This window comes from Leptonychotes weddellii, chromosome 12, assembly GCF_054177405.1.
Source record: "Leptonychotes weddellii isolate Sample4059 chromosome 12, ASM5417740v2, whole genome shotgun sequence".
NCBI classification, from domain to species: Eukaryota; Metazoa; Chordata; class Mammalia; order Carnivora; family Phocidae; genus Leptonychotes; species Leptonychotes weddellii.
In genome coordinates this window covers 42,199,116-42,218,531 of record NC_138380.1, presented here as the reverse complement: position 1 = coordinate 42,218,531, position 19,416 = coordinate 42,199,116, and the positions used below count along the sequence as shown (strand labels likewise).

General features: G+C 40.7%; 1 protein-coding gene, 1 long non-coding RNA gene and 1 pseudogene across 4 annotated transcripts in view; all 3 read left to right on the top strand.

Annotated features, from left to right (window-relative positions):
* The window catches only part of LOC145716528 (uncharacterized), a 338,765-nt gene that overhangs the window by 191,920 nt on the left and 127,429 nt on the right, over positions 1-19,416 (top strand). The window lies entirely within an intron of this gene.
* Positions 1-19,416, top strand: part of CHN2 (chimerin 2) — a 290,315-nt gene that overhangs the window by 153,923 nt on the left and 116,976 nt on the right. For all 3 annotated transcript variants that reach the window (XM_081800343.1, XM_081800344.1, XM_081800345.1), the window contains one exon: positions 1,801-1,856. In XM_081800343.1, coding sequence (XP_081656469.1) covers positions 1,801-1,856 — 56 coding nt within the window. The remainder of the gene's footprint in view (positions 1-1,800; positions 1,857-19,416) is intronic.
* LOC115944987 (small nucleolar RNA U3) lies at positions 6,529-6,647 on the top strand (annotated as a pseudogene).

The window sequence follows — 19,416 nt, the reverse complement described above, 5'->3', positions numbered from 1 at the left end:
TCGGCTCAGGTCATGATCCCAGGATCCTAAGATCGAGTTCTGCATCAGGCTTCTTGCTTAGCGGGGAGCCTGCTTCTCCCTCTCCCTGTGCCTGCCTGTCTGCCTACTTGTGATCTCTCTGTGTGTGTGTCAAATAAATAAATAAAATCTTAAAAAAGAAAAGCAGTCAGTAGGTGTTGGGGCTGATCCGAGAGGTAGAAAGGATTCCATGCAGCCTCTCTCCTGATTTAAAAGGAGAGCATGGGCACTACTGGGATGGTCAATGGAATGTCCACAATTATTTCTCTATCTTTAGCTAATTCTTCCTCATGTTTCCTCTTTGAAAGGAGCCTTCTCTGGCTCTACCTGCCATACATGGGTATAGTTGTCCTTAAGTGACACAGGCATTGTCATTAGTGTGGGCAACCCAGCTTAGAAATGTGGCACATTAAAACATCTACAAGAGGGTTAGATGGTTTCCCCTGTGTGAAAGCTGGGCAGTCTACACTTAATTAGGTAAGAAAATAACCATGTTGAGCTAAAGGCATTGAGAAGCCATAATTACAAAATACATCCCATCATTTCCAGCCCTATTTCCACATGACCATCTGCATTTCAGTTAAAATTTCTTTTTTTTAATTTTTAGGCCTAAAATAAATCAGAAATTTTTGCTTATCTTATTAGTTTTTCTAGAAATATTTTATATGATTGAATTTTAACTTTTCATAGATTTATACCATCTAAAGTGAATTCTTCCTTCTTCAAGATGTTGAAGATAACATCTGCTTGGTTTTCAAAGAGGTAGAGCTCACAGGTACCAGCATAAGGTGGCTTACCTCTAAGGGAAGTATCCAGACTAACTGAGCAGCAGAAGATCACTCATTTTAGTCCGAAAAATCCCAGATAACAGGCTGATAAATTTTATTTTTATATATAATTACCTCCATGTCCAGGCCTAAAAGTCTATCTTTAAAGCAGGATATAAGGGGCGCCTGGGTGGCTCAGTTGGTTGGGCGTCTGCCTTCGGCTTGGTCATGATCGCAGGGTCCTGGGATCGAGCCCCACATCGAGCCCCACATCGGGCTCCCTGCTCAGTGGGGAGCTTGCCTCTTCCTCTCTCTCTGCTGCTCCCCCTGCTTGTGCCCTCTCTCTCTGTCAAATACATAAATAAAATCTTTAAAAAAATTTTTTTAAAAGCAGGATATAAGAGAGTTATTATTTCTTAAGATATGAAAGGGCCCAAGAAAGAGGAATGCCAAGGAACCAGTCACATAGATGAGAATGCATGGTGATAGGCAGGCCAAAAAATGGAACTCATGAAAAGAGAAAGGGTTTGGGGTTTCACTCACTCACAAAATCAGTGGTGTCTTGGTACATAACTGTAAGGTTTCAGAGAATAACACTACTCTGCTAATGCCAGTCTTTTCCTGATATGTCAGGAGACATCAGCATTTCAATTCAGGAATCCTCTTATATGATCTTACTACTTTGGTACTCACAGGTAGAATTCCAAAATAGTCAGAAGAATTTTACTCCTACCTTCCAAGAAAGCGATAAAATGAACAATGCCAGTAACAATTATGAAACTAAATTGGCCTTGTAAAAGAATAAAAAAATCAATTTTGCCAGTTTACATGCATGGTAACTAATTTCCATATAAATAAGCTGACTTTATTCAGTCTAAAGATGTGCCTGTATCCTCTTTGTTTTTTGTTTGCAATATTTGCAGTTCTTCAGAGGCACTTAGGTGGGACTATTTGAAGACATTTTGGTGTGTGTTGTAGTTTTCTAATCATAATTATCTTTTTTTTTTTTTGGCAGTATATCAGTTACAGCAAGAGGCCCCTCGTCCCAAGAGGATCATTTGTCCTGGGGAGGTCAGTACTCAGCTATTTCTGACACACCTTGTTAAATATGATGAATTGTCAGTGCTATGCTGATATCAGAAGGCTTTCGGGTTTCCTGGGAGTTGATTGGTATTAACATTTGTTAGAGTGTCACTAAGTTTAATACCTGAACAATCTATATTATGAAATCAGGTGTTATTTTTAAAAATATTCACAAACTCACTTGAAATCAGAGGTCTCATGTTTTTAACCATCGTGGAGGCAAATTAAGCTTCCTTTTGTAACCCCCCCAAAACATGTATTTTGGTTGTTTTCCTTGTTTTTGCTGTTTTGATTCTGTTATCATTCTTTTCTTATGGAATGCTTCCAACAGAGAAAACACAGAGAATAATAAACATCTGGGTACTCTCAACACTCCTATTTAACAAACCTTTATGCTCTGTCACATTTACTTGACATTAAAAAAAAAGCCTTACAAGAAAAGTGACTGTTTTTTTATTTCTTGGAGATAAGCTTAAAAATATATCGACTCATAAAAATGCTTACCAGCCCAGAGAACTTTCCCCAGTCGTCCCTCACTAATCAGTTCTCTTATCATCTGGGATGCTGGCAAGACTGAAAGGCAGGACTAAGGTTCTATTTTCTATTTTTATACTGATCAGTTTCTGTAATAGTCAAACTAATATCCCTCACACAAAGGTCCATGGGTCCTTGCTTATTTTTGATATTATGACTTAGATTAAATATAGAGTAGCAGATGCCTTTTAAAGTGTCACATCTGCCTTATCAGGAGGAAAAGCCTCCAACTCCAATACTCTTGAGATTCATCCTTGAATTTCCGTACTTTCTGGCTACGGGACTTGACTGGATCTGGTTTTGAACCTGTCTCCTCAAAGGCTTAGGTACATACATCCCCACACCCAGAGGCGACTTATCACTGTGTAATAAATGTTTCTACAGGAAATTTTATTTCTGTTGAAGGACACTGAAATTCATCAAGTAATCTGAATATTGACACAGAGTAAACATTCCTATCCCAGGAATATGGCTTGAGAAGAGAAACTATCTGATCCTTAAGGAAAAATCCAGGATGAGGTCCACTCCTTATCTGGTAGTCTGATCTTGTCCTGCCACCAACCCTGATGACTTTTGCCCGTTGGTTATTCAACAATATCTAAATTAGGAAAGAATAGGATAAATACAAAATATTTAACAAGATGCTTGGAATAGAGTGTTTGAGGGGATAAGTAAGAAATAAATTGTTAAAAATTCCTTTAATCCTGGGGCATCTGGGTGACATCTGACTCTGTTTCAGCTCAAGTCATGATCTCAGGGTCGTGAGATCGAGCCCTGGATCAGGCTCTGTGCTCAGCTCAGAGTCTGCTTGAGATTTTTTCCCTCTGCCTGCCCCACCCCCAACCCCTGCTGCCCCGCACGTGCCCATGTTCTCTCTCTCTTAAACAAATCTTTAAAAAAATTGTCTTTAATCCTATTTTACGTCTAATACTTCTCCAGGAGAAAAAATGGAGCCCATGCAGGGAACTAGAGGAATTCAAATGTCTCTGGGAAAAGAATGTTTTGTAAAATTAGAACACCACTAAGGATTTTCCTAGGGCTATTAATAAAAAGTCAACAGGCAAAGTTGGGCACCAGAATTTAAAACCCAAGGGGACAGTAAATAGTTATTTGTACATTTATTCAACAAGTATATATGGAGAGCCTACTGTGTTCTGACTTTGGTCTAGGTGTTAGGAATATAGCAAAGAACTGGGCCATTGATACTTTGAGTGTCATATCAAAAGACAACAAAATCATGATGTATGTAATTAAAGATAGATCTACTATTTTACCTCTGCGTGTGTGCACACACGTGCATATGTATGTGTATGTGGGAGAGAGAGCACTTCTTCACTTCTTAAAATCTTTGGAACCATGTCAGTTGTCCTTTAAGCCAGGTGGAATGTTGGCAGTAAAGACGGGTAGATGCAGATTAGCTTCACAGAAGCTCTTCGTAGGGTTCAGCTGAAACTCTTCAGACATCCAAGGGGATCTGAAGGGACCACAGATCTCTCTACTGTTGCCCTTGCATTGGAAGACAATGCCACAGACATCTTAGCAAAGCAGAGCTGTGTGCCACAAGCCACCACCATCTGCTATAACTAAAGAACATAGTGCACGTGTAGCTTTGTTTCCCCTCCTGTCTGTCTTTTTAACCAACTTTTCACCTTTGACCATTATCCATTTGATTCATGAATAAGGGATCCGGTTGATGCTGGACTCGTAGGTTGCTTGCCTCTAGAAATTCCACATCCCATCTCTACTATGAAACCTCACCCAAAATGGATATTCACCAGCTCCATTTGCTCAGCAGGCAGCATGGGGCCCAGCCAGCCGGGCACGTGTCAGGTGATAAAGGGTGGCGCGTGTTGGCGGAACACGTGCTGCTTAGATGCGTGCCAGCAGGAGCAGCTTCAGCTCCCTTTGTCCTCCAGTGCCACATTAACTGCAAGGCATTCCTGCCCGAGTTGCTTGGCCTCCCAGGACTTGGCCTTCTTCAAGCGAAGGCACGGCCTCCTCTTGGACACCGTGAAACCACTGCTTCTGCTACAGGCGATGTTTGAGCAAATGTCTCTTTGCCTTGTGGCGCACCTGCATGCTCAGGGGGCGAGCCTAATGAAGTCGGAAAGCCTTCGGTTTGAGTATGTGGCCAGAGAGACTGAAGCTTTATTAACACATTTACATAACGCCACACAGGCTATTTCTTTTGAACAATGAGTTAATGATTTTTTTTTGTCTTTGCCATCTCACCCCTTAGCCAGCTTTTAAGAGTCCATGCCTTTCTTCTGCCCACAGTCCTGCTGCCCTCTTTCTTAATCTTCAGTCTCTCTGCTTCCAGCCACCCTGTCCCTGGCAAGCCTGCCTAGCTGCGTTACTCCGACATACTCCATCTCTTTTGTTTCTCTGACGACTAATAACCTCCCAGGCTAGGGGCCCCTATCAGGTTAGGATCTTCCCATTGAAGGTGACAAGGGCTCACAAGAGGACACCAAGTGAGTGTAGTTATGGAGATATGGAACACTGTTGCTCAAAGGTAAAGACACAGGCCAACATGACTTGAATGCTTGCTAGCTATGAATAGATACCAACCACCTAATAGACTTTGCTGGGGAACTAGCTGGGTGGAGGGGACAGCCTGATTCAGCAGGCCAAATCCAATGAGCTTTGTGAACCCAGGCAGGGGAGCCCAGCTACAGAGTCAGCTGGACCTGTTTTGAATTCATGCTTTACCACTTTCTAACTACCTACCTTAGAGCCAAGCACTTACCTTCTCAGGGAGATGAAGGTCTCCTCTACTCCAAGGGCCAGTATCTACTTGATGGGGTGCTATAATGGCATGTATGTGTCAAGTGTGTAGAATAGTGCTTGGCACATAATAGGTACTCCGTGTTCGTGATTCAAGGCAGATTCAGAAACCTGCGCAGAGGAGGCTCTGAGACGCACATTAGGGACCGAGTCAGAGCAATGACAGTGTTCTCTGAAAGCTAGAGCCAAAAAGACAATGATCAAGAACAAAGCAAGATGCCTGGATCAGGGATTAAACCACCAGGCAAAAGATGTAGAGGATGAGGAACAGAGGGTACAAGCAGCTGAACAACAGCTCTGGCGCCAATTAAGCCAGGCATGGTCAGTTAGTGAAATGGCAGTTCATTGCTTTCTTGAGATTCATTGCTGCTGTAAATTAATATTTATCAGGCAGCCACAGCACCTGGCACTCTACTAGCGTTTCCTGAGTGCTCCTTTTGCCAAGAGATTGAAAGCATCTTGCAGTATGCAAAATCTCTCTTGCCCTTTCCGACAATTATCAGTCAGTCATTTTGCAAGCAATTCGTTAATTGCCGAATGTGTGCTTAGGTGGTTTGGCGGGAACTGTGGCTGTTGACTCCCAGATGTGTACCTCTAGCTAAGCCCTCTCCCCTGGGCCCCAAACACCTCGTTCCCATCTGTCTACTCGACCTCCTCAAGTAGATGTCCCGCACCACCTGTAGCCTAACATTCAAAATAGAACTGAACCCCCCACTCCATTAGATGGCACCTAACTTCAGAGACCTCACTGCTCTCTTCCCACCCTCACCCTTCTCTCTAGCGATTGTCAAATTCACTTCCAGCTGTATCTTGCACTTGCCCACTTCCTCCTTCTCCATGACTACCATGTGGTTTGGGTCATGGTCGTTTCTTGCCTGGATTATTGCTGGTCAACAGCCTCCCGCCTGATCTCCTCACTTCCACTGCTGGCACTCTCTCTGCAGCCCACATTCACACACACACACACACACACACACACCCCATTCACCAAATAGGAGCCCACCATTATTAAGTGTAAACCTAACAGCTTCAACAGCTTCCCATTGCTCTTAGAATAAAAGCAAAACTTCTTGTTCTGCCTGTGAGCCACGATGGGCCTCCTGCGTCGGTCACTTCCCACCTGTACCATTCTTCTCAGAGCGCACCGCCCTGCAGTCCCACTAACCTCTGCTCTAGTTCATTAAACAAACCACAGTGTTGCTGTGGTTTGTGCTATAGGGCCTTCAGATCTGCTCTTTGCCTGGACTTCTCCAATGTTCTCTGCATGTCCACGTGTCAGATCAAAGTTCACCTAATAACAGAAGCCTTCCCCGGACCCCATAAAAATTAGCATCTCCATGGCGCGGTTCTCTCTTCTGAGCGTGAAACTGGCCCTAGATGTTGTTTCTGCAGCTGCCCATAGCCACTGATGATCGTTCTTCTCCCCTGGGGGAGTAAGAAGAGGAGGAAATAGTCTGACTGGTAAAAAAAAAAAAAAAAATAGCACCTCCCAACCATCAGATCTTCTTTGTCATATCGTCCCATTTATTTTGTGTGTAGTACCTAATACACTATCTAATTTCCAACATATTTAATTGTTTGCTCGTCACTTATACATCTCCTTCCAGGGGAATTCAAGCTCCAGAAATTTCATCGGTCATAACTGCACGGACTTCCCTAGCACTGAACCTAGTGCCAAGCAGCAGTGGGCAATCAGTAAATACATGGTAAAATGATGAAAATGATGAAAAAAAAAATAGAGACTGCTAACATAAGGAATTTAGAATTCTCAAACTATTACTAATAGTATATCAGATTTACCCAATGCTGTCATTAGGGTAGTGACTTGGCCTTTGGGCAGTGGTTAAGGTTCTTACTTAAATACAGACTAATATTATTTCCTGGAATATTCTAAATTTCTTTTGGCCTTAACAAAAGGCCAAAATGTCAAGATTTACGTGCATGACTAATTTAAAGTCAAGTTCCACTAGAATTACCTAAAGAATACACAATAAGTAGAAATTCTTTTGTGACTAAATGATTTGGTGTCATTTGTCTTTTTTGAAATTGCTGGAGTGAATTTCAATTCAAAAAGCAATTTCAGAAAAGGGAAATAAAACTACATACTATTACTTCAAATTGTTCTCCCTTTTATGCAGCTTCACTTCCTCTCTCTCTTGCCATAGAATAATATATTTTGGAAAGTTTTGTTTTTTTTTTTTAAATGCAAAAGTGAATTGTAGAACTGAGGTTTCCAGCATTCACCAGAACCAGCTTTTTGTTCTTGATCGTCAGAAGTTAAGCCAAGTATAGATGACAGTGGCTTATCTTAAATTGCAGTAACACCTTATTTTACCTTCTAGTGAATTATATTCACTTTTTAAATATCACTTTCAATGCCCCATTTTCTCTGGTTTTTTGGTGTCCTTAAATGTGTGCCCATTTCACTTTCTTCTACCTTTATTTGTAAAAAATGTTCTTTTAAGCCTAAAAAAGCATTTCACTTGATGATTACGCTTTTAGAATTTTGATTCACCATACCTAGGTTTTGCAGTCTTATAGTCTTGTAGCTTGAGGCATTTATCTTGTCTTAGGCATATCTGGAAGATCTTAACAAGCCACATTGATTGGCCATGTCATTCTCAACTAACTCGGTACCTTTCAAATCAGATTTAAAATAAACTCAGAGAGGTTTTCTATGATTCTACAATCCTCCCCCTTTTCTTATTTTATTCATTGAAAATAAATGTTTTAAACCTATGTGCATTTGGGGGAACATGAAAACTCTACTGATTCAAGACATTTGGACAAGGTATGTCTCTGAAGTAATGAGACTGATTTTGCAAGACACAAACAAAAATCAATCCCATTACCTTTTAATTGGCTTTCTGTGTAGTAATCAGAAGGCTATTCTCCCCTGGTAAGAAATATTTCTGTTCTTTTTATCCTAGACTTTCTCCACTGGTCTCCTTTTTTTCCATCATATTTCTCCTAGGCTTTCCGCTCACTCCGTAATGCAGTCAGGTTTTTTTCGTGATGTGATTTCGTGTGAGCTTGACTTGCTTTGGTTGTAGACCTACTGTAGTCAAGGGGAACAATCTTCTAATAAAACGAATGTTAGAGTAAATTTTAGACAGATTAACTTTATTTTTTCCAAATATAGAACCAAGAATTTTGTGCTTTTTTAAACAAAAACTTTCTTATTGACAAGTACTGACAAAATACATAGCCCTCCAAAAAAGAAGTCACTCTCTTTAGAGTACTTTGAACTTGTTCTAATGTAATGCAGACTCTGCATGTTTGCACCTATAAATATTTAGTCATTTCCAAGTGATACCATGAACAGAGGATAAGGGGTTCCTGAGGACAAGCTGCTACAGAATTCAGAGACTCAGGGGCTCTGAGCCAAGGGGACAGGTGGGCTGAACTGGAGAGAGCCACCAAAGAACAATATATATGCTGAAGCATAAATTGAGGCAAAAGTGGAAGGTTTCTTCTTAAAACCAAATAAGGAAAATGAACAGGGAGATTAAACGGTGATTGATTAACAAGTAAAATTTCTTGAGAAGCTTCCTTGATCTCTCTGGGTGATTTTTATTTCTGAAAATCAAACTTGAAAATGTGTATTCCTTTATAGAATTACTTGAGGTGAAATACTACATTGTGTAGTTAGTTGTTGTAGGAAGAAAAGAACAACCGAGAGCATCAGGGATTACAGCACATGCTCTCTTACCCTTGCCTCACCTGTGACAGCCAAAACCCAAGATCCTTCACTCTCCAATGAGGAGTGGGGGCAGAGGGTGGGGCGGTCCAGACTATAGCACAGTGGTCATGAGGAGGTGCTGGCTTTCGTAGGTCCAACCTTACACATCCAAACAGGAAGCAGTCTGTTCCAAACTTCCACAGCAGTTGCTATCTAGAGCAACCCGCAGCATGTCTGCTCCATGACTCAGAGGTCAGGTCCAGCAAAATTTCAGGTGTGGCCAGGCTTATCTGGGAAGGGGAGCCAGGTGCAAAGCCCTGGGTGCACTAGTGAGGTTTTAAAGACAAGCTTTGCATTTACTCACCCAGTTAAACATTAACTGAGAAATAACGCTGATAAAGGTTAAGCCACACTCGGCCCTGGGCAAGCCTCGTCTCCTAGGCTAGTATGGCCTGGCCAACCAAGCAGTGAGATGTTTGAAACCAGATTTGTAAGCTTGACTCTACTTCCCATCAGAAAAGTGTGGATGGTATAATCTCCGACCATTCCAATTTTAATGGGACTACCCTAAATGATATTGCTGAATTATTTACGTGTTGTCAGTCTTTTCATAGGAATGAGAATTAACACACTTGGTGGGCTCGCTGTGCCCTGAGTGCTGAGTTAGAGTTTAACACATGGCATTCTTCATGGGAATTCCAAGAGGAGAGGGGATGCAGCACAGGAGGGCAGAGTCTGAGTCAAACCCAGACCAAATCTGGGACTGGCCTTCTAACCCAGTGCTTCTCAGCTGTGGTCCCAGGACAAGCAGCTACGGCGTCATCTGGGAACTTGTCAGAAATGCAGATTCCCTGGCTCACCCCAGACCTTCTGAATCACAAACCTGAAGATGGGGCCCAGAAATCTGGGTTTTAAGAAGTCCTGCAGGTCATCCTAACGCTCGCTCAAGTGTGAGGACCACTGTTGTAACCAGTGTTCTCATTCCCTCTGTTTTCTATGTCCTGCTCCCTTCCCTGGCCTCTAGGATAGAAGAATCAAGATGCTTTGTTCCCTGATGATGCTTCCTGTTTGCCTAGCACTGTGCTAGACTCTTCGTGGACTTCAAAGTAGATGCCACGTCACCCCATAGCCTTCTTTTGTTGTCTAGATATACTTCCTCCTGGATGTTATTTTCTACCTTTTAAAAAAATATTTTGCTTTTGCCTTTCTTTGCTATGTCTAACTTTCCCATACCCTGGAACGTGGCAGAGGCCAAATATTTATCCTTGTATGAGTATGGTCAGTACTTAATGTAGCCTGGTTTCTTATACCCACCTCACCCCCCAGATTGTTACACTTCTTAGTGTTATGCTATGTTTACAATTAAAAAATATTTAAATTCCATTTTAATATGATTCATCCTCATGTTTGTTCATATTCAGTACATACTATTATGAACTCCAGCTCTTTTTAGATGTTTTCCTTATCTTGTGACTGTGCACAAATCCTTGATAATTTACTCTTGCTTTTAATGGACATTTCCATTAATGGAAATAGCAAATCCATTATCATTATGTCAGGAATACTTTGAATTACATTTTTATATCCCAAGGTGGTAGTCTCTTTACTCAGTGGATCCTCTGTGTGCTTCATGAACATTTCTCAATTGAGGATTGTAGGTGGCTAATTTGCTAATAAGAGTCAGTCCAGCACTGGTACTCTCCTGGCCCCACCTCCGTGCCTCAATCCACCCCTCCCCTCATCGTCTCCAGGCTGACACCGAGCCACTGGTAATCCATCACCTTTGGCTGTGTCCTTTAACAAATCACAGTGTCACTTGACATTAGCTCTAAGTACACTGCATCTCCCTGTCTTGTTGGACAGAATAGCAAGCTTTACTTTAGCGATGGTATCTCTTTCTTCCTCCTTATTTACATAGCCAGTGTCATCTCCCCATCCACTTGGAAGGAAATTGAATAGCCTTGGCACAGCCGGACAAAGGCATATTGGTTGCCATCCAGCACCTTGTGTCCTTCTAGGTAATTACACATCGATTGTTTGATGAATCGTTCTCCTGTCTCCCTGGGTATTTCTACCAAGTCTGTAATTACACTTTTCTGGTTTGTCCCTTTGCTCTTGTTGTGGTCCTCAGGGTTCCATGACGTCTCAAAGACCATGCTTAACGATACTCCTACAATACCTTTCATTTCAAGGTTGCAGGTCAGATCCCTTAGTGTTTCAGTCTTAGTCTGTTTAACAGTATATTTCAACCATTTTCCGCCTTAGTTCAGTTCGATTTTTAAGTTGGCACCAGTGTCTCATAGATTAAAAATTAATGACTCTCCCTTCGCAGTACAGTAAGAGACGGAAGGGCACGAATACAAAGAGATGATTTGACCTACCATTAAACAAAAAGGCCTTGGAGGCACTGACGGGCTCTGAGTTTTGAGCTAATGATAAGATGTCCTGACACCGATTGTAAAGACCAGACTGTAACATTTGTTAGCCTAGCAGAGGCATTGGCAGACTATAGCCGGTTGACAATTTGGGTAAATCAAGTTTTAATGGAACCCAGCAATGCTCAGTCCTTTACATGTTGTCTATGGCAGCTTTTATGCTCCCATGGCAAGCTGAGTACTTGAAACAGACAGTTTCAACTTCTATGGTCCTTAAGGGCTAAAGTATTTACTATCTAGGTCTTGCCAGAAAAAGTTTGCCAGCCCTTAGTGTTGCACTACAAGTAACTTGGAAGTGAGTTAATATATGTAAAGCACTTAACAGTGCCTGGCATTTACATATGGGAAGCGTTGGTCTTTAATTTCTACCATCTCCCAAACACTATCTAGATGTTAGCAAAAGAGAGGGAATTTTAGTCCTGTTATTCAGGATGAATTTGATCCCAAGCCATTTTAAGAAACATTTTGGCCTTCATGTCTAACACGTGTAAATTGATGGATGAGGCCAAGGCAGTGACAATAAGCAGGTACTCTTTTCCAACTTTCTCGTGGCCACTTTCTCCCATCAAGAAATGGTAGCCTGTTAGAAAAGGTGGCCGACTCCATAAGCAGGAAATTAAAGAGGCGTGTAGAATCTGTTGATCCGGGAATGCCACCTGAACATGTAAACAAACTTGCGTTCTTTAATTTCAGGAACAAAACTGGTATTACCCTCCTATGAAAAGTCTGTATGTTCTTGAATTCTGATGAATGATTTGCATGCTGACGCATTTGGGGAAAGAGGGCTATGTGTGCCACTTATTATGACATACATCCCCTAAAAAAGTTGAATAAATGGATGGACAAAGGGATGAATAAATAGGTATGTCATAAAGCAAGTACAGCAAATATTATAGAATCTAAGTGGTGTGCATGAGTGATTGCTGTAAAAGTTTTCAGTTGTTCTGTATGTATGAACATTTTCGTAATAAAAGGTCAAGTAGAAAAAACAAAGATTGTGCAAGAAGAGCAATGGCAGGATGTGCCCTGGCCCAGGGAACAAAAACAATCTCTTGGGTGCACGGCCCTGAACAGCCCAAGCGTGTCTCGTGTCAGGGCTGCTGGAAGCACCATAAAGCTAACTCAAGGATTTGTAACATGGACTAATTCACCAGAAAAAGAATTCAAAAGCAAGGACATTTATTAATAAGGCACTTTCACTCTTATTTATTACCATATGGGGAATTATTTTAGTGGGGAGTGCCTCTTTCAGAAATGCTAATTTAGGTAATTTTTTAAAATAATAGAGACCAGGCTTCCAGATTTTATGACATCATCACCATATAGAGGAATGAGTATTGGATCTGAAAGCAGGGACTGCGTTTCCTAAATCTGCTGTTAGCCCTGGGTAGGACTGTGAGCAAACTAATTTACCGCTCTGAACTGCAGCTTTCTTGTCTATAGGAAGGAGGCAAAGATACATATTCCACCTTCCTGGAGGGACAACGAATGTTAAAAGCGTTCTGAAAGCCCCACTGATCTCATCAGACAATGAGTTCTCAATCGGGGTGATATTAACCCCAAGGGCGAGGGGGGAACATCAGTTCTTAAGGGAGCACACTCTTCTAATGTGTAAAGCACAGATACACATATAGAACATAAATAGGCATACAGTCTATCTGTAGTAAAATTCCATTTGGGAGAGATGATTAGGAAGGAAAAAAACATGTAAAATGGCTCCAAAGAAAGATTATAATGCAAAAAAGATTGAGGACATTTCGCTAGACAGTCTTTCATTTCTACCATCTCCTTAGTTCTGTCCGCCTTTCTTTTTCTTCAGGTGGATTAATTTTATTCATCAGTTGGAACACATGCATTTGAATACTTACACTGAATACTTAGATTGAAATACTCTTACTCTAGAAGGAGGGAGAAAAAAACTGAGAAGAAAGAGAATGATGGGCATTCTTTACCTTTTCCAAAGTACATACAGGACCACTTAAACCAAACACCATTAAGTTCTGAAGGAAGGAATTTACTAACAAGAATGAGGAATTAAATGAATATACTCGCCCAATCTTTTTTCCCCCCTAGAAATTTAATAGCAGCATTAAGTTTTCCTTGATTTGATTCAATTCTATTGGGTATTTCAAGCTTTTTGAACCTAAGAGGTATTTGGAGAATTTAAAAAGAGTTCCAAGGAGAATAATGAAGATGAATTAAGGATTGGAAATAAGATCTATTAAAAAAAGTTAAAAGAACAAGAATTATTTAGGGAGGAAGAACAAGCAATTAGGTGACATGGAGATGGCTTTTAATAGTGGAAACCTTATCCTATAGAGAATAGTCTTAGGTTTTCATCTACACCAAAGACCAAAGGAAGGGGGAAAATGTATTTTTAAGCAAGAAGAATATGAGATTAGATGTTAGCCTAAAATTTCTATCCATGATTAAGTCCCAAATTTTGATTCTCCTTTTTGGGATTTTTTGAAATACAGTGTTGTTCTGTAGGAAGTATCAGGAGGATGGACAGATGGACCCATCATGTTTGATTCTCCTGCCCTGGTGGGAGGCCAGCCAGCCAGTCTGGCCAACATGGCTGACCTCCATGGGATTTGGCTTGATGGAGGGAAAAAGCCATCTTATGTGGAGCTGTGGCTTCAGGATGCCAGAGGATGAATACAAAGACCTAGCCAACAGTAATAGGGCAGAGTCAGAGCAGTATACCTAATTGGGTTGTCCTCACAAGGAGGGCTCAAGGTGAGTGGTGGGGGCCAACACAGAAAGCCAAGAAATGAGTGCCAGGGAAGATGTAGCAACGAAGACTGGGTCAGAATGAGCTGCTGGGAAGATGCTCTGGGCCAGCTAGAGAGATGAGTGCCACCCATAGATAGGCTTTTGGGAGTTCTTGGAAGCCTACAGTGAGAAAAGGATCAAAATCCACATAGAGTGGATCAAAATCCATGTAGACTGGGTCAAAATCAATATAGAAGCCTTAGGAAGATATCCCAAGCTTCCAGGAAGGTATTCATTCTCTCCATGTTTTGGAACTGCTGTCCAAATTTGTGCTTCCCAGTACTAATATGTGTGTCAGAATTCCCTGTAGAGCTTGGTAAACCTTACAGCCACCCTGGCTCCAGCCTTGGAGATTGGGATTTAATGGGAATATCACTTAGGATTCTATTGTGAGCAATAGAAATCAATTCTGGCTAAATTTAGAGGAAAAAAAAAAGATGGGGAATAGAGGGTAGTTGGAAGGATATGAATAAATTACCTTAATAGAAAGAAAGGGCTTTGGGAAGGATATGTGAAGCAGGACATCTCCAGGGATCCAGGAAGCAAGACTGATGCACTTCCAGGCAATAGAGTGTGATGGCTAGAGTCCAAGCCCCAGGATAATATAGTCTGCTTCTCTACTCTGCTTCTCTCTATCTCAATTCATCCTTTGTAAATGGTTGTAATAGATCTTACCTACTAGATAGTCATGAGGATTGAATGGGTTAATATATGTAAAGAAAGTGCTTAGGATAATGCCTTGGGACAATAAAAGTTCTTAATAACTATTAGCAATTATTACTGTTGTTGTATTGTTGCCATGCATGCAAGAATCAACTCCAACAGAGCTGTCTTTCAGACAATCAATTACTTCTATTGAAGCAGAGCTCCGTGCAAGATACCCTATTGGGTATCAGGACAACAGAGAAAGACAGGAGCCTTTCCCTCAAGGAGCTCACTTCTAGAGGTCATAAAGACCAACAATCCCAATTCCACTAAGATTATGGCCCTAACTCAGGCCTTTAGTTCAAAGGGAGGATAAGAAATAATACCTAAGCTGGTTTGAGGCAGCCAGGAAAGATTTTCCCAAGATGGCAGCATTTTACCTCATATTTACTTTTTTTACATTTATTTATTTATCCATTTATTTATTTTTATTGAAGTATAGTTAGCATACTATGTTACATTAGTTTCAGGTGTAAAATACTGTGATTCAACAAGTTTATACATTACGCTATGCTCACCACAAGTGTAGCTACCATCTGTCACCATACAACACTATTATAATACTCTTGACTATATTCCCTGTGCTGTACCTTTTATTGCCATGAGTTATTCATTTCATAACCAGAAGCCTGTATCTCCCACTCTCCTTCACCCATTTTGTCCATCCCCCCCGACCCCACCTCTGGCAACCATCAACTTGTTCTCTGTATTTACGGATCAGTTTCTGCTTTTTGTTTGTTTATTCATTTGTTTTGTTTTTTAGATTCCACACGTAAGTGAAATTGTATAGTATTTGTCTTTCTCTGTCTGACTTATTTCACCTAGCGAAAAACCCTCTGGGTTTGTTCATATTATCTCAAAAGGCAAGATCCCATTCTTTTTTTATGACTGAGTAATATTCCTTTGTGTATATTTTATATATATATATATATATATATAACACAGGAAATAACAAGCATTGGCAAGGATGTGGAGAAAAAGGAACACTTATCCACAATTGGTGGGAATGCAAGCTTGTGCAGCCACTGTGGAAAACAGAATGGAGGTTCTTCAAAAAATTAAAATTAGAATTATCATATGACCCAGGAATTCCACTACTGGGTATTTACCCAAAGAATGCAAAAACACAAATTTGAAAAGATACATGTACCCCTCTGTTTATAGCAGCATTATTTACAATAGCCAAGATGGAAGCAGCCCAAGTGCCCATCAATAGATGAATGGATAAAGATGTGGTGTATATACACAATGGAATATTACTCAGCCATAAAAAAGAATGAAATCTTGCCATTTGCAACGATGTGGATGGATCTAGAGGGTGTAATGCTAAGTGACATAAGTCCATCAGAGAGACAAATACCATATGATTTCACTCATATGTGGAATTTAATAAACAAAACAAACCAAAAAACACTCTTAAATATAGAGAACTGGTGGTTGCCAGAGGGGAGGCGGGTGGGGGATGGGTGAAATAGGTGAAGGGGATCAAAAGTACACTTATTGTGATGAGCACTGAGGAATGTACAGAATTGTTGAATCATTATATGGTACACCTGAAACTAATATAACACTGCATGTTAATTATACATGAAAAATAAATAAATAAAAAGACAATTTCCCCTTATTTTTGAGATCAGTGAGATTTTGCCAGGTTAAGGCATAGAAGGGTTGGAGAGCAAGTATTAGAATTCCAAGCAGAGGAAATATCCCATCCAAAGAATGATTGGAATGTATGACTAAACAGGATGTGTTTCAGAAACTACAAGGATCTCTGTGGCAGGAACATAAAGAATTGGGGAATAAGGATGTGGAGGGCAAGAGTGTGTGTGCTGGTTGGGACATATTCTGGATACACAAGCAAGACCATGCTAGAAAATCCTGTCTGCCATTCATTTATTCACTCAACAAATATTTATCGAGCACCTGCCATGTGTCAGCTGTGTTCTAGACTCGGGATAATAGCAATAAGCAAACCATAAAAGTTTCTATCCTTGTGTAGTTTCCATTTGAAAGAAAAAGATTGGCAATAAACATGCAAGTAAAATACATAGTATCTCAGATGATGACAAGTGTCATGGGAAAAAATAAGGCAGAAAATAGAGAGGGCGTATGCCAAGGTGAAGAGGTACCACTTATAAGTAGGGTGGTTTGGGATAGACTCACTGAGTTGTGTAGGTTTGACTACTTGGCAATGGGGAGCCAGTAAAGAATTCTGAGCAGAGAACTTGATGAGATTTGCATTTTCTGACTTTAGTATGAAAGACAGATTGGAGAGTGATAAAAGTATAGACAGGAAAACCTGTAAAAAGACTATTACAAGGGCTCAGGTGAATAGATAGTATAGTGGACATGGAAAGAAAGAGACCATTTCAAGAGTAAGGAATTACATACAATGGGCAGGATTTAGTGGCAGAATACAGGTGGGATTGGGAGAGAGGAAGGAGTCTGGGATGTCAGTTTCTAGCTTGGGCAGTAGGTGGATGGATGATGATCTGGTGGTACCATTCGGAGGGATGAAGAGTAAAGGAGGTTGGCCATCACATGTAATAGAATATCTGCTGGTGAGTCAGCTCACACAGGTCTCCAGAATGGGCACTTTTATGAGTCTAACAATTTGGGGGTCAATCCACCTATTTATTATAGCAGAATCAATGATTTTCCTGAGTGCATCACCTCTGTTGTCCCGTGGACAATTTCCCTTCCTTTTGGTGTAAAAAAAGACTATGGACTTCGGCATCCATCAGGTGTTGGTTTGGATCTCCTCTCCATGCCACTGTGTGATCTTCAAGTAATCCAACCATATGGGCTTTTCTCTCCTCATCTGCAAAAAGGGAATATCAAGTGCTGTGTGACTTGCCTTTTTGGAGAACTGTAGCACACATATTGAAGGTGCCCGTTAAGTGTTGGATCCTGCTCTGCTCCTCCCAAGCCCTGCCCTCCCAGGTTCTAAGTCAGTGTCAGTAGGTCTGAGCTTGGAGAAAACCAGAGCCAGGAACAAAAGGGCTAATGTGCGAGGTGGGGCATTTGAATGTGCGTGTCTGGGTGTAGTTGCCCTGCCATTATTTTTCAAATCCAAACACAGCTAATTTGGGTAATTCACCTTCCTCTTTTATGATGAATATTTTGTATGGTTGCCTATATAATGAAACCTCAGGACACTGCTAAGGTATTGGACAGCCAGCCATTCAGCTCCCTGGGGCAGAGAGGTTCCTCTGGGACCGGGGAAGCCATGTGCGGTGAAGTTTTGTTTCCAACCCAGTGATCAGGGCAGAGTTTCAAAGGAACATGCTGTGAGGCATGAAATCCCATAGCAGTAAGGGATTTAAACATTAGTTCACATGTATGCATAGCATGGATGGTTACTCTCAAGTAATAACTTAAATTTTTTTCTTAATATTTTCTGTATTTCAGGTTGTTTACAGTTTTTTCAAGGGAGGAATGGGGGTTCCCTTCTTTATCTTATTGAGATTTTGGTCCATTCAGTTTGGTACTTACCTGAGCTATTTCGCTGAGTAGTTGGAAGGGTCAGTCTTTTCTTAAAAGCTAATTTTATAAATTATCAGTGTTCTCATAAATATTTCCTCTTATCTTCTTTTTACTCCACTTTACTTTGTGTATTTAAAGTATTTATTGCTTGTTTGTGTTTTGGTCCAAAAAATTTTTTTGAATAATCTTTCTTGGGAATGTTCATGAGTCCAAAGTTCTTTTTTGTCTAAAACAGGGTTTCTCAGGCTCGGCACCATAGATATTTTGGCTGGAATAATTCTTTATTGTAGGAGAGGGTGGGGGCTGTCCTGTGCGTTGCAGGATTTTACCAACATCCCTGGACTCTACCCAGCACATGCTAATAGCACCCTCCCCTCATGACAATCAAAACTATCTCCAGACATTGCCAAATATCCGCCGGGGAACAAAAACACCACCCACCCTCCCACTTGAGAACCACTGGTCTAAGAAAATTCTTTTACTTCTTATTTGTTCTAATATTATGACTGATTTTTACATCACAATTCCTGGGAAAATCTGAAAAAAAAAAAAAAGGAGACAGAAAACAAACTAAATGAATGCGAACTGCTCTGGTCCTGAGCACCCCTAATCTGATACACTGTGTACCTCTAAAAATTAGCAGAATATTTACGCCGGGTTATTAAAGTGCCTGACTTGTATCTACTTACAGAACTTTGGAAAGCCATTGGTAACATTTTAAGGAGGTTTATTACAGAAAGACCAGCCAGTAGATATTTCTATAATACATTGCAGTCAAGGCAGGAAGGAATTTACCCCATCAGTGCCCCATCAGAATTCTAGAAGCCTTAAAGTAATGCCGTAAAGAAAAAGAAGGCCTTCGATTCTAGATGAAAAGAAACAGGAGATTTTGAAGTTTGCTCAATTTTCATTGTATACTATGCACTTTGACTATAAGAATATAAATCTCAGTACTTGCATTTTCTTTCTGTCCTTTTCAATAGAGAACTTTGATTTTTAATTAGAAGGGAATTACCCATATATTTTTTTTTCTGGATAAAAGTGCCCAACATCACCAATATAAATCCCCCCATCAAAGCCTTTTCTCCTGAACTTGATCTGTATCTCAGAAAATTCAGAAGTCTAACTGCCCGGTGTAGGAGGT